This window comes from Vulpes lagopus, chromosome 14, assembly GCF_018345385.1.
Source record: "Vulpes lagopus strain Blue_001 chromosome 14, ASM1834538v1, whole genome shotgun sequence".
NCBI classification, from domain to species: domain Eukaryota; kingdom Metazoa; phylum Chordata; class Mammalia; order Carnivora; family Canidae; genus Vulpes; species Vulpes lagopus.
In genome coordinates this window covers 29,323,677-29,337,591 of record NC_054837.1, presented here as the reverse complement: position 1 = coordinate 29,337,591, position 13,915 = coordinate 29,323,677, and the positions used below count along the sequence as shown (strand labels likewise).

General features: G+C 45.4%; 1 protein-coding gene across 1 annotated transcript in view; it reads right to left on the bottom strand.

Annotated features, from left to right (window-relative positions):
- CFAP251 (cilia and flagella associated protein 251) overlaps positions 1 to 13,849 on the bottom strand; it is a 66,975-nt gene extending 53,126 nt beyond the window's left edge. Inside the window, exons 1-5 of the mRNA XM_041728534.1 lie at positions 11,970 to 13,849; positions 11,349 to 11,525; positions 10,346 to 10,570; positions 5,197 to 5,337; positions 2,923 to 3,032 (exon numbers count right to left, since the gene is read on the bottom strand). Of these exons, the coding sequence (XP_041584468.1) occupies positions 2,923 to 3,032; positions 5,197 to 5,337; positions 10,346 to 10,570; positions 11,349 to 11,525; positions 11,970 to 12,197 (881 nt within the window). The 5' untranslated portion in view covers positions 12,198 to 13,849. The remainder of the gene's footprint in view (positions 1 to 2,922; positions 3,033 to 5,196; positions 5,338 to 10,345; positions 10,571 to 11,348; positions 11,526 to 11,969) is intronic.
- Positions 13,850 to 13,915: the final 66 nt, after the last annotated feature.

Below are 13,915 nucleotides of genomic sequence, written 5' to 3'. Positions count from 1 at the left end.
GTGTGTCTCACTTTCTGGGGGACATGTTCCCGCGGCTATGATGCAAGATGTGTACTTCCTCTAACACAGGCTGGGTTGGTGACAGGCAGCCTCTGAAGGGTGTTAAGCAGGGAAGCAACATAATCAGATTTTGGGTTTGGGAGAAGATCACACTCAAAATGCCATGGAGAAAAACTATGTGGTTGTACATGATGATGTCCATGTACCTGTGTTTAAGACAACAGCAAATGTTCTGGAAGGAAACATACCAAATGAACTACCTCTAGGAAGAAGACGAAGATTGGTGGTGGTAGTCAGAGGAGATATTAGCTTTCAGTTAAAAGATTTTTATTTATTTTTTATTTTTTTATTTTATTTTTTTTTTAATTTTTATTTATTTATGATAGTCACAGAGAGAGAGAGAGAGAGAGGCAGAGACATAGGCAGAGGGAGAAGCAGGCTCCATGCACCGGGAGCCCGATGTGGGATTCGATCCTGGGTCTCCAGGATCGTGCCCTGGGCCAAAGGCAGGCACCAAACCGCTGTGCCACCCAGGGACCCCTAAAAGATTTTTAAAAATCAACAGATGGATAAACAAAGTTGGTCTATCCGTGCAATGGAATCTTGAAAAGAAAGGAAGCACTGTTTTATGCCACAACACGGGAGTACTCTGGAAACACCATGCTGAGAGAAGAGCCAGGCACAAAAAGTCACATACAACTCCACACACATAAAAAAATAGACAGAAAACATAGACATCACAAAATATACTTAAAACAAAGACAGAAATTAGAGAACGGGCCCAGGGGAGGGAGAACAGGGAGCTTACTGGCATAGAGTTTCGGTTTGGGGGTGATAAAAATGTTCTGGAAATAGTGCCGATGGTTGTACAACATCATGAATGTAATTAATGCCACTGAATTATACGCTTAAAGATCGTGGAGATGGGGTGCCTGGGTGGCTCAGTCAGAAAAGTGGCTGGCTCTTGGTTTCAGTTCAGGTCATGATCTCAGGGTCCTGGGATTGAGCCCTACATTGGGCTCTGTGCTCAGCAAGGAGTCTGCTGGAGGATTCTCTCTCCCTCTGCTCATCCTCCCACTCATGTTCTCTAACTCGCTCTCTCAAATAAATAAATAAATCTTCTTAAAAATTTTGACGATGGAAAAAAAGTTGTGAAGATGATCAATTTTGTGATGTATATTTCACTATAATAAAACAAAATCAACATCCTGGGGGTTGGGCGGCAGAGTGAAGCTGCAGAGGAGGAGCCCTGTCAGGTGAGGGCCCAGGTGAAAGAGGATGGGCAGGGGCACCAGATTCAGAAGGAATCTGGGAGGAAATGCAACAGGGCTTTGAGACATTTTAGCAGGAGATACACATGGGGCATCCAGGTAGAATATTCTCCAGCAGCTTCCTCATTTGTGAAAAGATGAAATACGAAGTGATTACTGAGATGTGGCTTAAAACCCCAGGTCTGCTCCCTCCTGGTTGGAGAATAGTACCAACCAGGTCCTCACCAGCTCAGGCCACAGGAAGCAGAGTCTCAGAAGTCAGATGAAAACCAAGGGGATGTGGTATCAGAGAAGCCAAGGAAATGAAAGGTGTCAAATGCTACTGAGATGTCCAGTAAGATAAGGACCAAGATTAGGAAACATGGCCCTATGGAGATCACCAGTCACCTGGAGGACCTGTATCTTAGAATATCCAACATAACTTTCCAGAATACCTGAGCATTAAACACAACTTCTTCCTAATTGTGTCCTACTGGACTCATCCACCCCCCATGTCAGTGCCCCCCCGCAACTGAACCGGGGCCTTACAATCTTATCAATTAACCTAGCACTGCACTCTGCCTCTAGGACAAGGAATTGAGAAAGAAAACTCACATATGAGCATCTATCATGGGCCGTGTACTGTGCTTTACCGGTCTTCATGATAGTCCTATGAAGTAAGTGTAGTGAATTGAGGGCCTTCTCAAAAGTCATGTCCACCCAGAGCCTCAGAATGTGAGTGTTATATGGGAATAGAGTCTTTGCAGATGTACTTAGTTCAGAAGAGGTCATGCTGGATTAGGATGGATCCTAAATCCAATGACTACTGAACTCACAGAAGAGAAGACACAAAGAGACACACAGGGGACAATGCCACCTGAAGACAAAGGCAGAGACTAGAGTGATTAGTCTACCAGCTAAGGAATGCCAAGGGCTGCCAGCCACCACCAGCAGCTGGGAGAGAGGCCTGGAACAGGTTCCCTCACAGCCCCAGAAGGAACCACCCCTTTGGGCATCCTGATTTCAGACTTCCAGCCTCGTGAACTATGGCATAACTTTCTGGTTTTTTTTTTTTTTTTAAGATTTTATTTATTTATTCATGAGAGACACAGAGAGAGAGGCAGAGACACAGGCAGAGGGAGAAGCAGGCTCATGCAGGGAGCCCGACGTGGGACTCGATCCCGGGTCTCCAGGATTATGCCCTGGACTGAAGGCGGCGCTAAACTGCTGAGCTACCTGGGCTGCCCAACTCTCTATTTTTTAAGCCCCTCGGTGTGTGGTAATTTCTTAGAGCAGCCCAAGGAAACCAAAACAGTAGGTATGATTAGCCCTCCTTTTTTTTTTTTGCAGGTGAGGAAAGTTCACTTCTCTGGGCCTCCAAGCTGGGTCAGGGTGGGTTAACCTCCCTCAGCCCCATCTACTCGGGCACACTGCCAAACCAAGTCTCTGGGTCTAAAGAGCCAAGTATTATAAACGGGAAATTCACCAAGGTAATGTCACTCAATCAGGCCTCAAGGCAACAAGATGGCCGCCTCCCAGGCCACTTCACCCCTCATCCTGCGTCCCATCACTAGTTTCTGTAACGTCCACACCAGCATTACTCATTTGTTGCTGGTCACAGTAGCAGATCCACTGTATGAAGTAGGAAAAAACATGACTGCACGAAGCTTACCCTGTGAAGGAATCCCATATAATTATTAGGCAGTTGGGCCCTTTGTCAGCCGTGGCAATCCACCGCCTATCTTCACTGATGCAAAGGCAGGAGATCACATTAAGGTGGCCCTGCAGAAATGCAGAGAAAATGCTTTGAAACATCAAGAACAGTAGGAGAGGCTAGAGCCCCAAAGAGAGAACAAAGCTCTCCTTCCAGGTCCATCTGGCTGAAAATTCCACTCCTATGGGCCTTCCCTGGCATTTCCCATAGCCAGTGGTTTTCAGATTTTCTCTCCCTCAACATACCTGAAGGATAAGCCACACTCACAAGGACAGGGGCTCCCTACAGGTCAAGTCATGTACCCAACTCTGAACCCAGGTTGAGAATAAATGTTGGGCTTCTGCCCAGCCCCCAGCCCCTTCATCTCCCTAAAAATGTGTCCACATCAGGTCACTGAGCAATTCTGGGGCAAGAGCCTCCTCACTTGTCTCTGCTTTCGTTCCCATCCCCCTATAATCCTTTCCCAGTAACTTAGGAATCTCCTGGAAACACAAACAAGATGGCACTGCTCCCTGCCAGGAAACAGACCGTTTCCTCCCTTCTTCATCTCCTGTTGCTCACTCAGTGCCAGCCATACTGGGCCCGATGCACAGGCCTGCAAACCCGGAGCTCTCTGGGCTAGAATGCTCCTCCCCAAACTGCCCCTGGTTGGTTCATTCTCCTCAGTCCATCAGATCTCCCCATAAAGGGCACATCTGCATTGCCAGCCCACCGGTCAGAGGTCCATCTCTCACTCTTGGTCTCTCTCCTACAGCAGCCCACGTTTCCTTTGGAGTGCTTGTTACCATTTGTAATTATGTATTTATGAGATTGTAAGCTATACAAAGGGGGGGTGCGGCGACCAGACCTGTTTCGTTCACCACTACAGACACAGACTCTAAACAAAGAGGTGATGACAAGTATCTGTAGAATAAAGGAATGAATGAATGAATGGTGAATGGTCAAGGCTATTCCCAGCCATGTGACTATGAGGGAGGCTGGACACCTGCCTGGCATAGTCCCTATTTCTCAGCCCCTCTGCCCGCTCCTACCCCTTCCCAACTCTGCAGACACAAATGCTCCCATCTCCCTCTGTTGTTACCCCTGTGTTCAGTGCTGCACATTCAACTAAGTTCCAAGAAGGGCTGCGTGCTGCTTTTGTGTATGTTTCTGGACTCCTAGAGAGCAAATACCTCCAGCTGCACCCACACAGCGTGGATTCCTTGAAAAACCCTTTGTGATGTTTCTGACGTAGGCATTGACTGAGGAAGATCCTTATTAAAATATATGCCCATTGAAAAGGGTAATCTGGAACGTTTATTTACTAGGTTAACTAGTGAAAAGTCAGACACCAAGAAAAGAGGACAGTGGGTCAGGTAAATGATCAGGAATAAAGGAAGTAGAGTGGTGTGGGGAGGGCAAACACAGAGGACACGGGAGAGGAAGGCATAGGATGACAACCAACCTACTCAACACTTTGATGTCAGGAGACCTACATTCAAGAAAGACCTGGCTTCACCATGTACCAGTGCAATCTTGGGTAAGTCAGCTAAACCTCTCTGAGCCTCAGTTTTTTCTTCTAGTAAAATGGGGGTATTACCACCTACTTCTCAGCACAATTATGAGGATCAAAGCCCTTTTGCACCTGCAAAGCCCTCTAAATATTAATTAGGTCTGAATCCATGCTAAAGCCTTTTATGTTCCCCATGGTTCTATGGCGGCAACATGATATATCCTGAGCACATCTTTATGGAAATGTAAAAAAAAATTACAAATGCTTTAAATTCCTGTTGCTGTAAAATAAAAATCAATTGCTGTGGTTTGTAAATTGATTCTGATTAGAATTAGAGACAACGAACAATACAGTGTGTTTCTGGGGCACCTGTGTGGCTCAGTCAGATTAGTGTCTGACTTAATTTCAGCTCAGGTCACAATCTCAGGGTTGTGGGATTGAGCCCCACTTCAGGCTCTGTGCTCAGTGTGGAGTCTGCTTCTCTCCCTCTTTTTCTCCCTCTTCCTCTGCCTCTGCTCCACTCCCTTACTCTCTCGCTGTTTCTCTAACAATATGTAGGTAAATCTTTTTTAAAAATGTGTTTCTAAAGACAAGACTTACTATAGTCCAGAAGAGAGGTAGGAAAAAACGATAGTGACATAATGAAGTCAGTTCTTAGAATAAAAAAAGAAAATGCTACATTCCAGTGAAAGACAGCCTCTTTTGTTATGAAAAAAAAAAAAAAAAAAAACCTTGCGTACCTGAAGATGGTGCTGAGTATTCTTGAAAACATTGTAGATGACTGCAGTGTGAGCACAGACATAAAGAAGAACTCTCTGGTTTTCGTCTCGAATATAGTAAACCGGAAGAGAACTGTTCCATCCGAAAGACCAAGTCATGGTCTGGAAGACAAAGACAAATCCAGTGAGATACTAATTGTGCCAAGCCCAGGGCTGTGATGCCAGGCACCCCGGCACAGTCTCTGGAGGAGGAGGATTCACATCATCGATCCAAAGAAGAGAAATCACTTCAAGAAGGTCCTCAACAGCATGCTAGCATGTGGATGACCCTTGAAACCATGATGCTGAGTGAAAGAGGCGAGACATGGAGGACTACACAGTGCATGATTCCATCTCTATGAAGTGCCCAGAAGAGTCAAATCCATAAAGGCAGAAAGTAGATCAGTGGCTGCAGGGGGAGGGTTGGGGGGTTTGGGGGAGTTGGGGAGATCAGGGGGATGGGTAGGAAATGACTGCTAAGGGATATAGATTTCTTTTGTAGGGGATGAAAATGTTCTGGAATCAGTGGTAATGGTTGCCCAACCTTGCAAACATGCTAAAAACTAATGAATCATATACTTTAAAAGGGTAAATTTTACAAGGATGTGGAGAAATCAGAACCCCTTTGCACTCTTGGTGGGAACATGAAATGGCGCTGCTGTAGTGGGAAACGACATGGAGATTTCTCAAAAAATTGAAAACAGAATTACTATATAATGCAGGAATTATACTTCCAAGTATACACCTAAAAGAACTGAAAGCAGGGTCTCAAAGAGACACTCGTACACCCATATTTGTAGCAGCATATTTCACAAAGTCAAAAGGTAGAAGAAACCCAAGTTTCGACAGATGAACGGAAAAATAAAATGTGAGGATTATTCAGTCTTCAAAAAGGAGATCCAGCCACTCAACCACATGGATGAGCCTTGAGGACAACATGTGAAATTCACCAGTCACAACAAGTGAAATTCACCAGTCACAACAAGACAAATTCTATGTGACTCCACTTATATGAGGTCCCTAGAGGACTCAGAGCCATAGACACACAAAGTAGAGTGGTGGGTGCCAGGGGCTGGGCTGGGGAATGGGGAACTGCTCAGTGGGTAGGGAGTTTCAGGCTTTGGTTGCACCACAATGCAAATGTACTTACTACTACACATTGTACACTTAAAAATGGTTAAGATGGTAAATTTTAGGGGCGCCTGGGTGGCACAGTTGGATAAGCGACTGACTCTGGTTTTGGCTCAGGTTGTGTTCTCAGGGTTGCGGAATCCAGCCCCATGGCAGGCTCCACACATAGTCTGCTTAAAGACTTTCTCTGCCCCTCCCCATCAGCCACTGTATGCACACTCATGCTCTCTCTCAATAAATAAATAAATCTTTCTAAAAATGGTAAATTTTACTTTATGTGTATTTTATCACAATTTTATATTTTAGGAGGGTGAATTTAATGCTATGTGAATAATACCTTGCTTAAAAGAGAAAAGAGGGACACCTGGGTGGCTCTACCTTTGGTTTAGGTCATGATCCCGGGGTCTGGTGATCGAATCCCCTATCAGGCTCCCCACAGGGAGCCTGCTTCTCCCTCTGCCTATCTCTGTATCTCTCATAAATAGATAAATAAAATCTTTAAAAAAATAAAATACAACAGTAACAGAAAGAACATCCTATCCTTCTAGTCCCTAGGACCTAAACTGCTCAGTACCTGACACATAGTAAGCAATGATATTGTGAAATTCAATTTGCTTCATGAAAATATGTGGAATGGACAAGTTGTAGTACAGTCACTAAGGAACTTCATAAGAAAGGCAGTTATTGAGCCAGGAATATGTGGACCTCATACACCATTTTCCCTGGAAGAATAAAGCATAAAGAGACAAAATTCCCTCATTATGATTAAAGATTCCATACTGCCAGGAATAAATCCAAAATAAAAATTTTCTGAAATGAAAAATTAGAGGTACTATAAATCTCTCCACTGCTTTGAATCCAATAGCAGTTTACTTATGCATATTTTGGGTTCCAAGTTTTTTTATAAAAATCACGGATAAGCAAACCATGGTACATTCATACAAGGGAGTATTATTCAGCAATAAAAAGAAAATGAACTAGCAAGCCAGGAAAAGACATGGAGAAATCTTAAATGCATTTTGCTAAGTGAAAGGAGCCAACCTGAAAAGACTTCACATTGTATGATTCCAACCACATGACATTCTGGAAAAGACAAAATTATGGAGACAGTAAAACAAACAAACAAACAAACATACCACAATTATTGCTGGAGAGAGAGGGAGTGAAGAGAAGGATGGATAGTGGGGCATGAGGGATTTGAAGGCAGTGATGCTACTCTGTAGGGCATTGCAATGGTGGACACACCTCATTATACCTTAGAGCCCAGAGAACATTACACCATCAGGAGTGACCCCTAAGGTAAATGATGGACTTTAGTTAATAGTAATGATCAATATTGGTCCTTCAACTGTAACAAATGCCCCGCACTAATGCAAGATATTAATAGAAGGGATATCTAGGGGTGGGCACAAGGGAGTATATGGGAACTCTGTACTTTTGTTCAGTTTGCTATAAATCTAAACTGCTCAAAAAAAAAAAAAAAAGTCCATTTAGCAGTGTGTGGCTGGCTCAGTCAGTAAAGCCTATGACTCCTGATCTCCAAGTGTTGTAGCCCCACACTGGGTGTAAGAGATTACTTAAAAACAAAAAAAACAGTCCGTTCAGAAAATTAGCTATGGTGAATTAATTGCTTGTGGTAGTGGCTAAAGTGATGGCTAAGTGATTAGAGATTTTTTGGTAAGTAATTCACTCAGTACTAACAGAATATCCTTGCTCAAGCAGCACTCCCATTAATTGAAACCACAGAAGTAGTAATTGCATTTTCCACCAGTTTTACCATTCGTGGTGAATGATCATGGTGGCAGCCATCTCTTTCAGCAATCTTCTAAAGCATGAACACAAAACGTTATGTCAAAACCAGACTTCACTATACTTGACAATCTTAATATTCCTTCTCACAAATGCATGATACCTTGTTTTCTTGGCTGGAGACATTTGGGATAAGGCAGGGGACCCCAAAGAGAAAGGAGAGAGATGCAGAAACACACTTGCTGAAGCCCCTCTGGTGAGGACAAATCAGAAGCAACATAAATGGCCATCAATAACAGGGAAACGGTTGAATGTAAAAATAAGGAAGTGGATCTACAAGGACCAATACAGAAAATCCTCCAAGACATATTAAGTGGAAAAATATTTTGCAGTAAGGCAAAAGATCTTACTGGTGGAGAAAACAAAAACTAATGTGTGTCGTGGTGTGTGTGCATGCGCACAGATACCAAGTCTGTAGATGCTCAGGAAAAGGTCTGGAAAGATATACAGTTATGCTAAACTGTAACAGTAGTCACTTTAGGGAAATGGATTTGGCATGGCCTGTGTGAAAAGAGGAATCTGCTTGAATTTTTTTTATTTTTTATTTTCATTTATTTTTAGACAGGGGGAGGAGCAGAGAGAATCCCAAGTAGGCTCCACACTCAGCGGGGCTGGCTGGATCTCATGAACCTGAGATCATGACCTGAGCCAACATCAAGGCTCAGATGGTTAACCAAGTGAGCCACCCAGGTGCCCCTGCTTTAAAAAAAAATTTTTTTAAAGAGCATCTATTAATTTTAGCAGAAAGAAAAAACAATGGAGGAACAGGAAAAGAAAAGAAGTGTACTCAAAGAGCTAAACAAATTTGCAGAGGGAGGTGGTCTAGAATAGTTAGGTTCTGCAGTGAGCCCAAGGCTAACAGGGGACCCAAACCCTGGCACAAAGGTCACTTGCTCTCATTAGTGACATTACCTGATGTCTTGTTAGCTGGCTAAACAAGACAAAAGTCTTCATGGGCTCTAAAACTTATTCTTCCTTTCAGACTGAGCAAGCACAAGTTTTGACCTTGAACTCCACTGCTTGGAGTAAGCCCAGTCTACAGAAAGGAGGCTGTTGGTTGTCTGCATCTCCCACCAGGCATTTTCCATCATCCTCATCATCATTACCATCCTTAAACACTCGTCAAGTGCTCACTCTGTGTCAGAGCTACATTAAATGTTTTATGCTCAATCATTTACAAATCTTTCAAAGGCAGAATCTACAGGGGAAAACCCAGAGATGAATCCTAGAAAGCATTTTCAGTAGCAGATGGAGAAAGAAGGGAAAACACTCTCCTCTTCCTCCTCTTGGTACGTGATAATATTTGTAATTCTCAAAGATGGTGGTGCTCTGGAATATTGTCATAGCAGCAAAAGCAGATTCCTTTGGACCGCCTGGTACTTTTCTCAGCAGCTTTCACTTTTTCCATACCTTTCGCTTTCTGGCGGCCCATCTTAGAATGGATAATTTTAGGAGCCCGTGACGATTTTAGGAGTTTGTAAAGGTATTAAGCAAATTAAGGCAGAAGAGGTGAAAAGAGGAGGGAAAGGGGAAAGGAATAGAAGAGGAAGGGGAGGAGGAGAAAGAGGAGGAGAGTTGCAGCTTGAGATTCCCACAAAGAACAGCACCCTGTGCAACAGACACACCACGTCCAGGAATTTCCTGCCTGCGTCAGGCTCCCGGTGCATGGAGCCTGCTTCTCCCTCTGCCTATGTCTCTGCCTCTCTCTCTTTCTCTCCCTGTGACTATCATAAATAAATAAAAATTAAAAAAAAAAAAAAAGGAATTTCCTGCCTGCAGAGCAACACTACTGGACTCAAATGCAGCGTTCTTGTCTGTATCCTGTCACAAATGTCCAGCCAGAGCCCTGAACTGAATTTTAAAACATATGGGTTTGGGCAGCCCCAGTGGCCCAGCAGTTTAGCCAGCCTTCAGCCCAGGGCGTGGTCCTAGAGACCCGAGATCTCTGCATGGAGCCTGCTCCTCCCTCTGCCTGTGTCTCTGCCTCTCTCTCTCTCTCTCTCTCTGTGTGTGTCTCTCATGAATAAATAAATAAAATCTTTAAAAAGATAAAAATAAAAAAAAACGTATGGGTTTATTATTAGTTCAAAAGGGACCTTTCTGGTGATATTTTTTCCCCAATGCATAAAATTCTCTTATTTCACCATGCTCTCAAAGCACTGGAGGAAATTAAAAAGGATGTTACACTTACCAAAGGGTAAACACTGGCACTGTAATCCTTTTGGAACAAAATGTCCTCACTGGTGGATACCAGTGAACTCTCCGGGATCTCTGCTTTGGGCTGGAATTCTTTTCCTTCTTCCTCACTTAGGGATGATAATCTTTTTTCCTCCTTTCCCGGTTCCAAGTCTCTCCTTTCTTGTCCCAGTTCGTCTTGGGGCATCTGGTCAATTTTCTCTGTAGGCTCGCTTGAGGGCTGTGTTTCAGGGAAATGAATCTGTTGTTGCTCAGAACTGGTTTGATCCAAATCAAGAAATCTTAGTTTTGAGCTCCAGTCCCTTAAAAGCTCATTTGTTTCTGAATGCTTTGATCCCATTGAATGCTTTGACTCTTAGACTAAGGGTTTTCTGTATTCCAAATACAGTGTGTGTGGTTTGTTGTCTCCTTCACTCTCCTTTCAGCTCCTGATCAGCCAGCCTTGGCGTTTGCCTCACACTGGAGCCATGGAGTGTTTTATAAAAGGAGCCTGGGACATTTTGTACTTAAACAACATGAATCATGTGCCAGGTTTGTTCTTGGCCTACTAGCAGAACCACACAGCAAAACCATTCTTCTAAGAGGCACAGATCGTCTCCAAGGATGGACGAGTCACGGAGTCACTTCTTGGACCACAGTGAGCTCTGCGCCAGGGAGAGTCTGTGGAAAGCCTACATTACTGTTATAACACAGACTTTGCTTTAAGACAAACACACTGCAGTGAACCCCAACCAGCTCTTTACATCAGTTCTGCTGCACACTTCCTCCAGGAAGCTCTCCCTGACCATCCTCCTAGCTGGGTTAAGTGTCCTTGCATCTCTCAAGCACTGCACTTAGCATACTGTTCTACAGAGTTCAGGTATCAATCGGCCTCCCTACACACCTTAAGAGCTCCTTAAGAGAATGGATTGTATCTTATTTGTATTTTCCCCACAGCCCGGCAGATGGTAAGTATTCAGTTAATGACAATGAATGAATGACTTAAAATTACTACTTACTAGGAAAGTTCCAGACATGACTGACTGGGAGCGAGTTGATGTAAGTCTCTCCAAATTGACCATGGACTTGGTGATTTCTCGGAGCTTCATGGTGGTTTCTTCCTGTACTCCTGCAGCCTCCTCCTCCTTCCCATATTCTTTCCCCTCTTCTTCCTCCTCCTTCTCTTCTTCCTCTTCCCTTTCCTCCCCCTCTTCCTCCTCTCCCTGTTCCCCTTCCTCCTCTCCTTCTTCCTCCTGCCCTTCCCCCTCCTCCTTTCCCCCTTCCTCCTCCTCGCCCTCCTTTTCCCATTCTTCCCCTTCTTCCTTTTTCCCCTCCTTTTCCCATTTCTCCCCCTCTTCCTCATCTCCCTCTTCCCCTTCTTCCTCTCCTTCTTCCTCTTCCCCTTCCTCCTCCACTCCTTCTTCCTTTCCCCTCTTTTCCCATTCCTCCCCCTCCTCCCCTACCTCTCCCTCATTTTCCCCTTCCTCCACCTCCTTCCCTTCTACCTCCTCCTTCTCCTTTTCCCATTCCTCTGCTTCTTCCCCTTCTCCCTCTCCTTCTTCCCCTTCCTCCCCTTCTTCCTCCCTCCTCTCCTTTTCCCATTCCTCTCCCTCTTCCCCTTCTTCTTCCATTCCTTCCTTCTCTTCCCCTTCCTCCTCTCCTTCCTCCTCCTGCTCCCCCTCCTGCTGAGGCTCTCTCCATACTAATATGTCATCTTCTTTTAATTCCTGTTGCATACTTTCCATTCCTCTATAATTATAATCTTCTTCCATCTCTGTTTCCCCATCTTCTTCTGTTTCTTCTAGTGGCTGTTCTCCTGCATCCGACATTATTTTTTGTGGACTTTCCTTTAGAGAAATTTTGACCATAACAATCAGCAGTTCCCTTTATTTCCCATTTTAATTTCCTGGTGCACTAACCTATTGATGAAGTGTGCAATACTAGCTCTTGTTCCTTTCCCACAAGAAAAAAAAAAAAAGAATTTCATACACCTGGGAAAGCCTGTCCCAAATTTTAAACATATTGATGTCAGGGCCTCTCATCTTTCTAGGAATAACTTTAGAGCCCTCTAACTCACTTTATATATATTCATATTCCCACAGGCAGCAAAGTGATAACCCAGGCATTAACAACAACCCTAATAATGTAAACAAGGGCAGAAGCAGTGGCTTAGTGATTAAAATCCTGGGCTTTACAATCAGCCTCTCCTGGCACTGAATCCCAGTTCTACCACTCACTAGCTCTGTGACCTTGGGCGAGTCACTGTACCCCTCAGAGTCCAAATTTGCTCACAGGCAGAATAAAAGTGAGAACCCTAAATTCTGGGGTTGAGATGACAGATGTAAAATGCTCAACGCAGCTGCTGCAGGGTGCTTGAAAGGCAGCAATCGTTTATAAAGTTTAGTGGCCGTCTAACAGGGTCTCTCATTTATTCCTTCTGACAAACTTGAGTTTGAGGGTTAAAGTAACTCTGAGGGTTGAAGTAACTTATTCAGGTCACACCGCTAGAAAGAGGCAGACTGTGACGCTTGGTTCCTCCCTCTGAAAAAAGCATTGCTAGGACACCAAGCATTGCTAGCCCCCCCCCCCCTCCCCAGCACGGGGCCTGCTCAGACTGCAAACTTTGCCGGCAGATCTTAATACTGGGGTCCAGGGGTAGGGGCGGACGGTATAGGAGGTCAGTGGCGGGGGTGCACAACGCCCAGGCGGGCTCTTTCCTCCAGCTCTGGGGCTGCCCCCCTGCCTCCCCCCCCCCCGCCCCGCCGCCAGATGGGGCGAGCGCCCCCCACCCCCGCGGGGCACCAGGCCCTCCCACAGCAGGACCCCGGCCCCGACTCACAGAGCGCGCCCTCCCGCCGCCTGGGCCCCTCTGTCACCTCCCCAGCCTCCAGAGGCCACGGTTTTCTCCTCCACGCGCTGCTTAGCTACGGTTGCCACCCAAGCTCCGTCCCCAAGCTACCCGCCGTGAAGGGGAAGGGCGGGACGGTGGCCACGTGCCCAAGGCTCACGCCCCCTGGCGGTCCCCAGAGGGACGCGCGCGCCACTGCCCCGCCCCCGGACGAAATTAGCCTTCCTTGCCAGGGGACTTTCTTCATCTCCCCCAACGCCCCCCGCCCCCCCAAAAGGCGCTGAAGTCCGAGAAGCTGAAGTGGTGCATACTTGGCAGTTCTGACTCTCCGAAGGCTTGACGAGATGAAGTACAGAGATGAAGTACGGGCTGTTTGGTAAAGGTCTCCTTGCCGAAAGCGCACTTCATTTCCCGGTCTCAGAGCGGCACACAGATCGGCCCTCCACGCTTTCCCCACGGGCGCTACATGCTGTGTGCAGTATTTTCGCTAGCTGGGATTACACACTATTTAGGTTACATTATCTTGCTGTTCTCATCACAAAATGCTTCTGCAAAACCAGCTTGGTTCAGCCTATTAGCATCACTTCAAAGTGACTCTCAGCTACAATCTCACAGAAGACGGCACACGCCGCCATCCTGAGGCTTCTTTAAACCTGCAGGAAAGCAGCCAAAGGCACTGATGCAGAAAACTCTGGTGCTCTCATTTTAGGAGAATGTCAATGATTCTCCCTGCCCTCC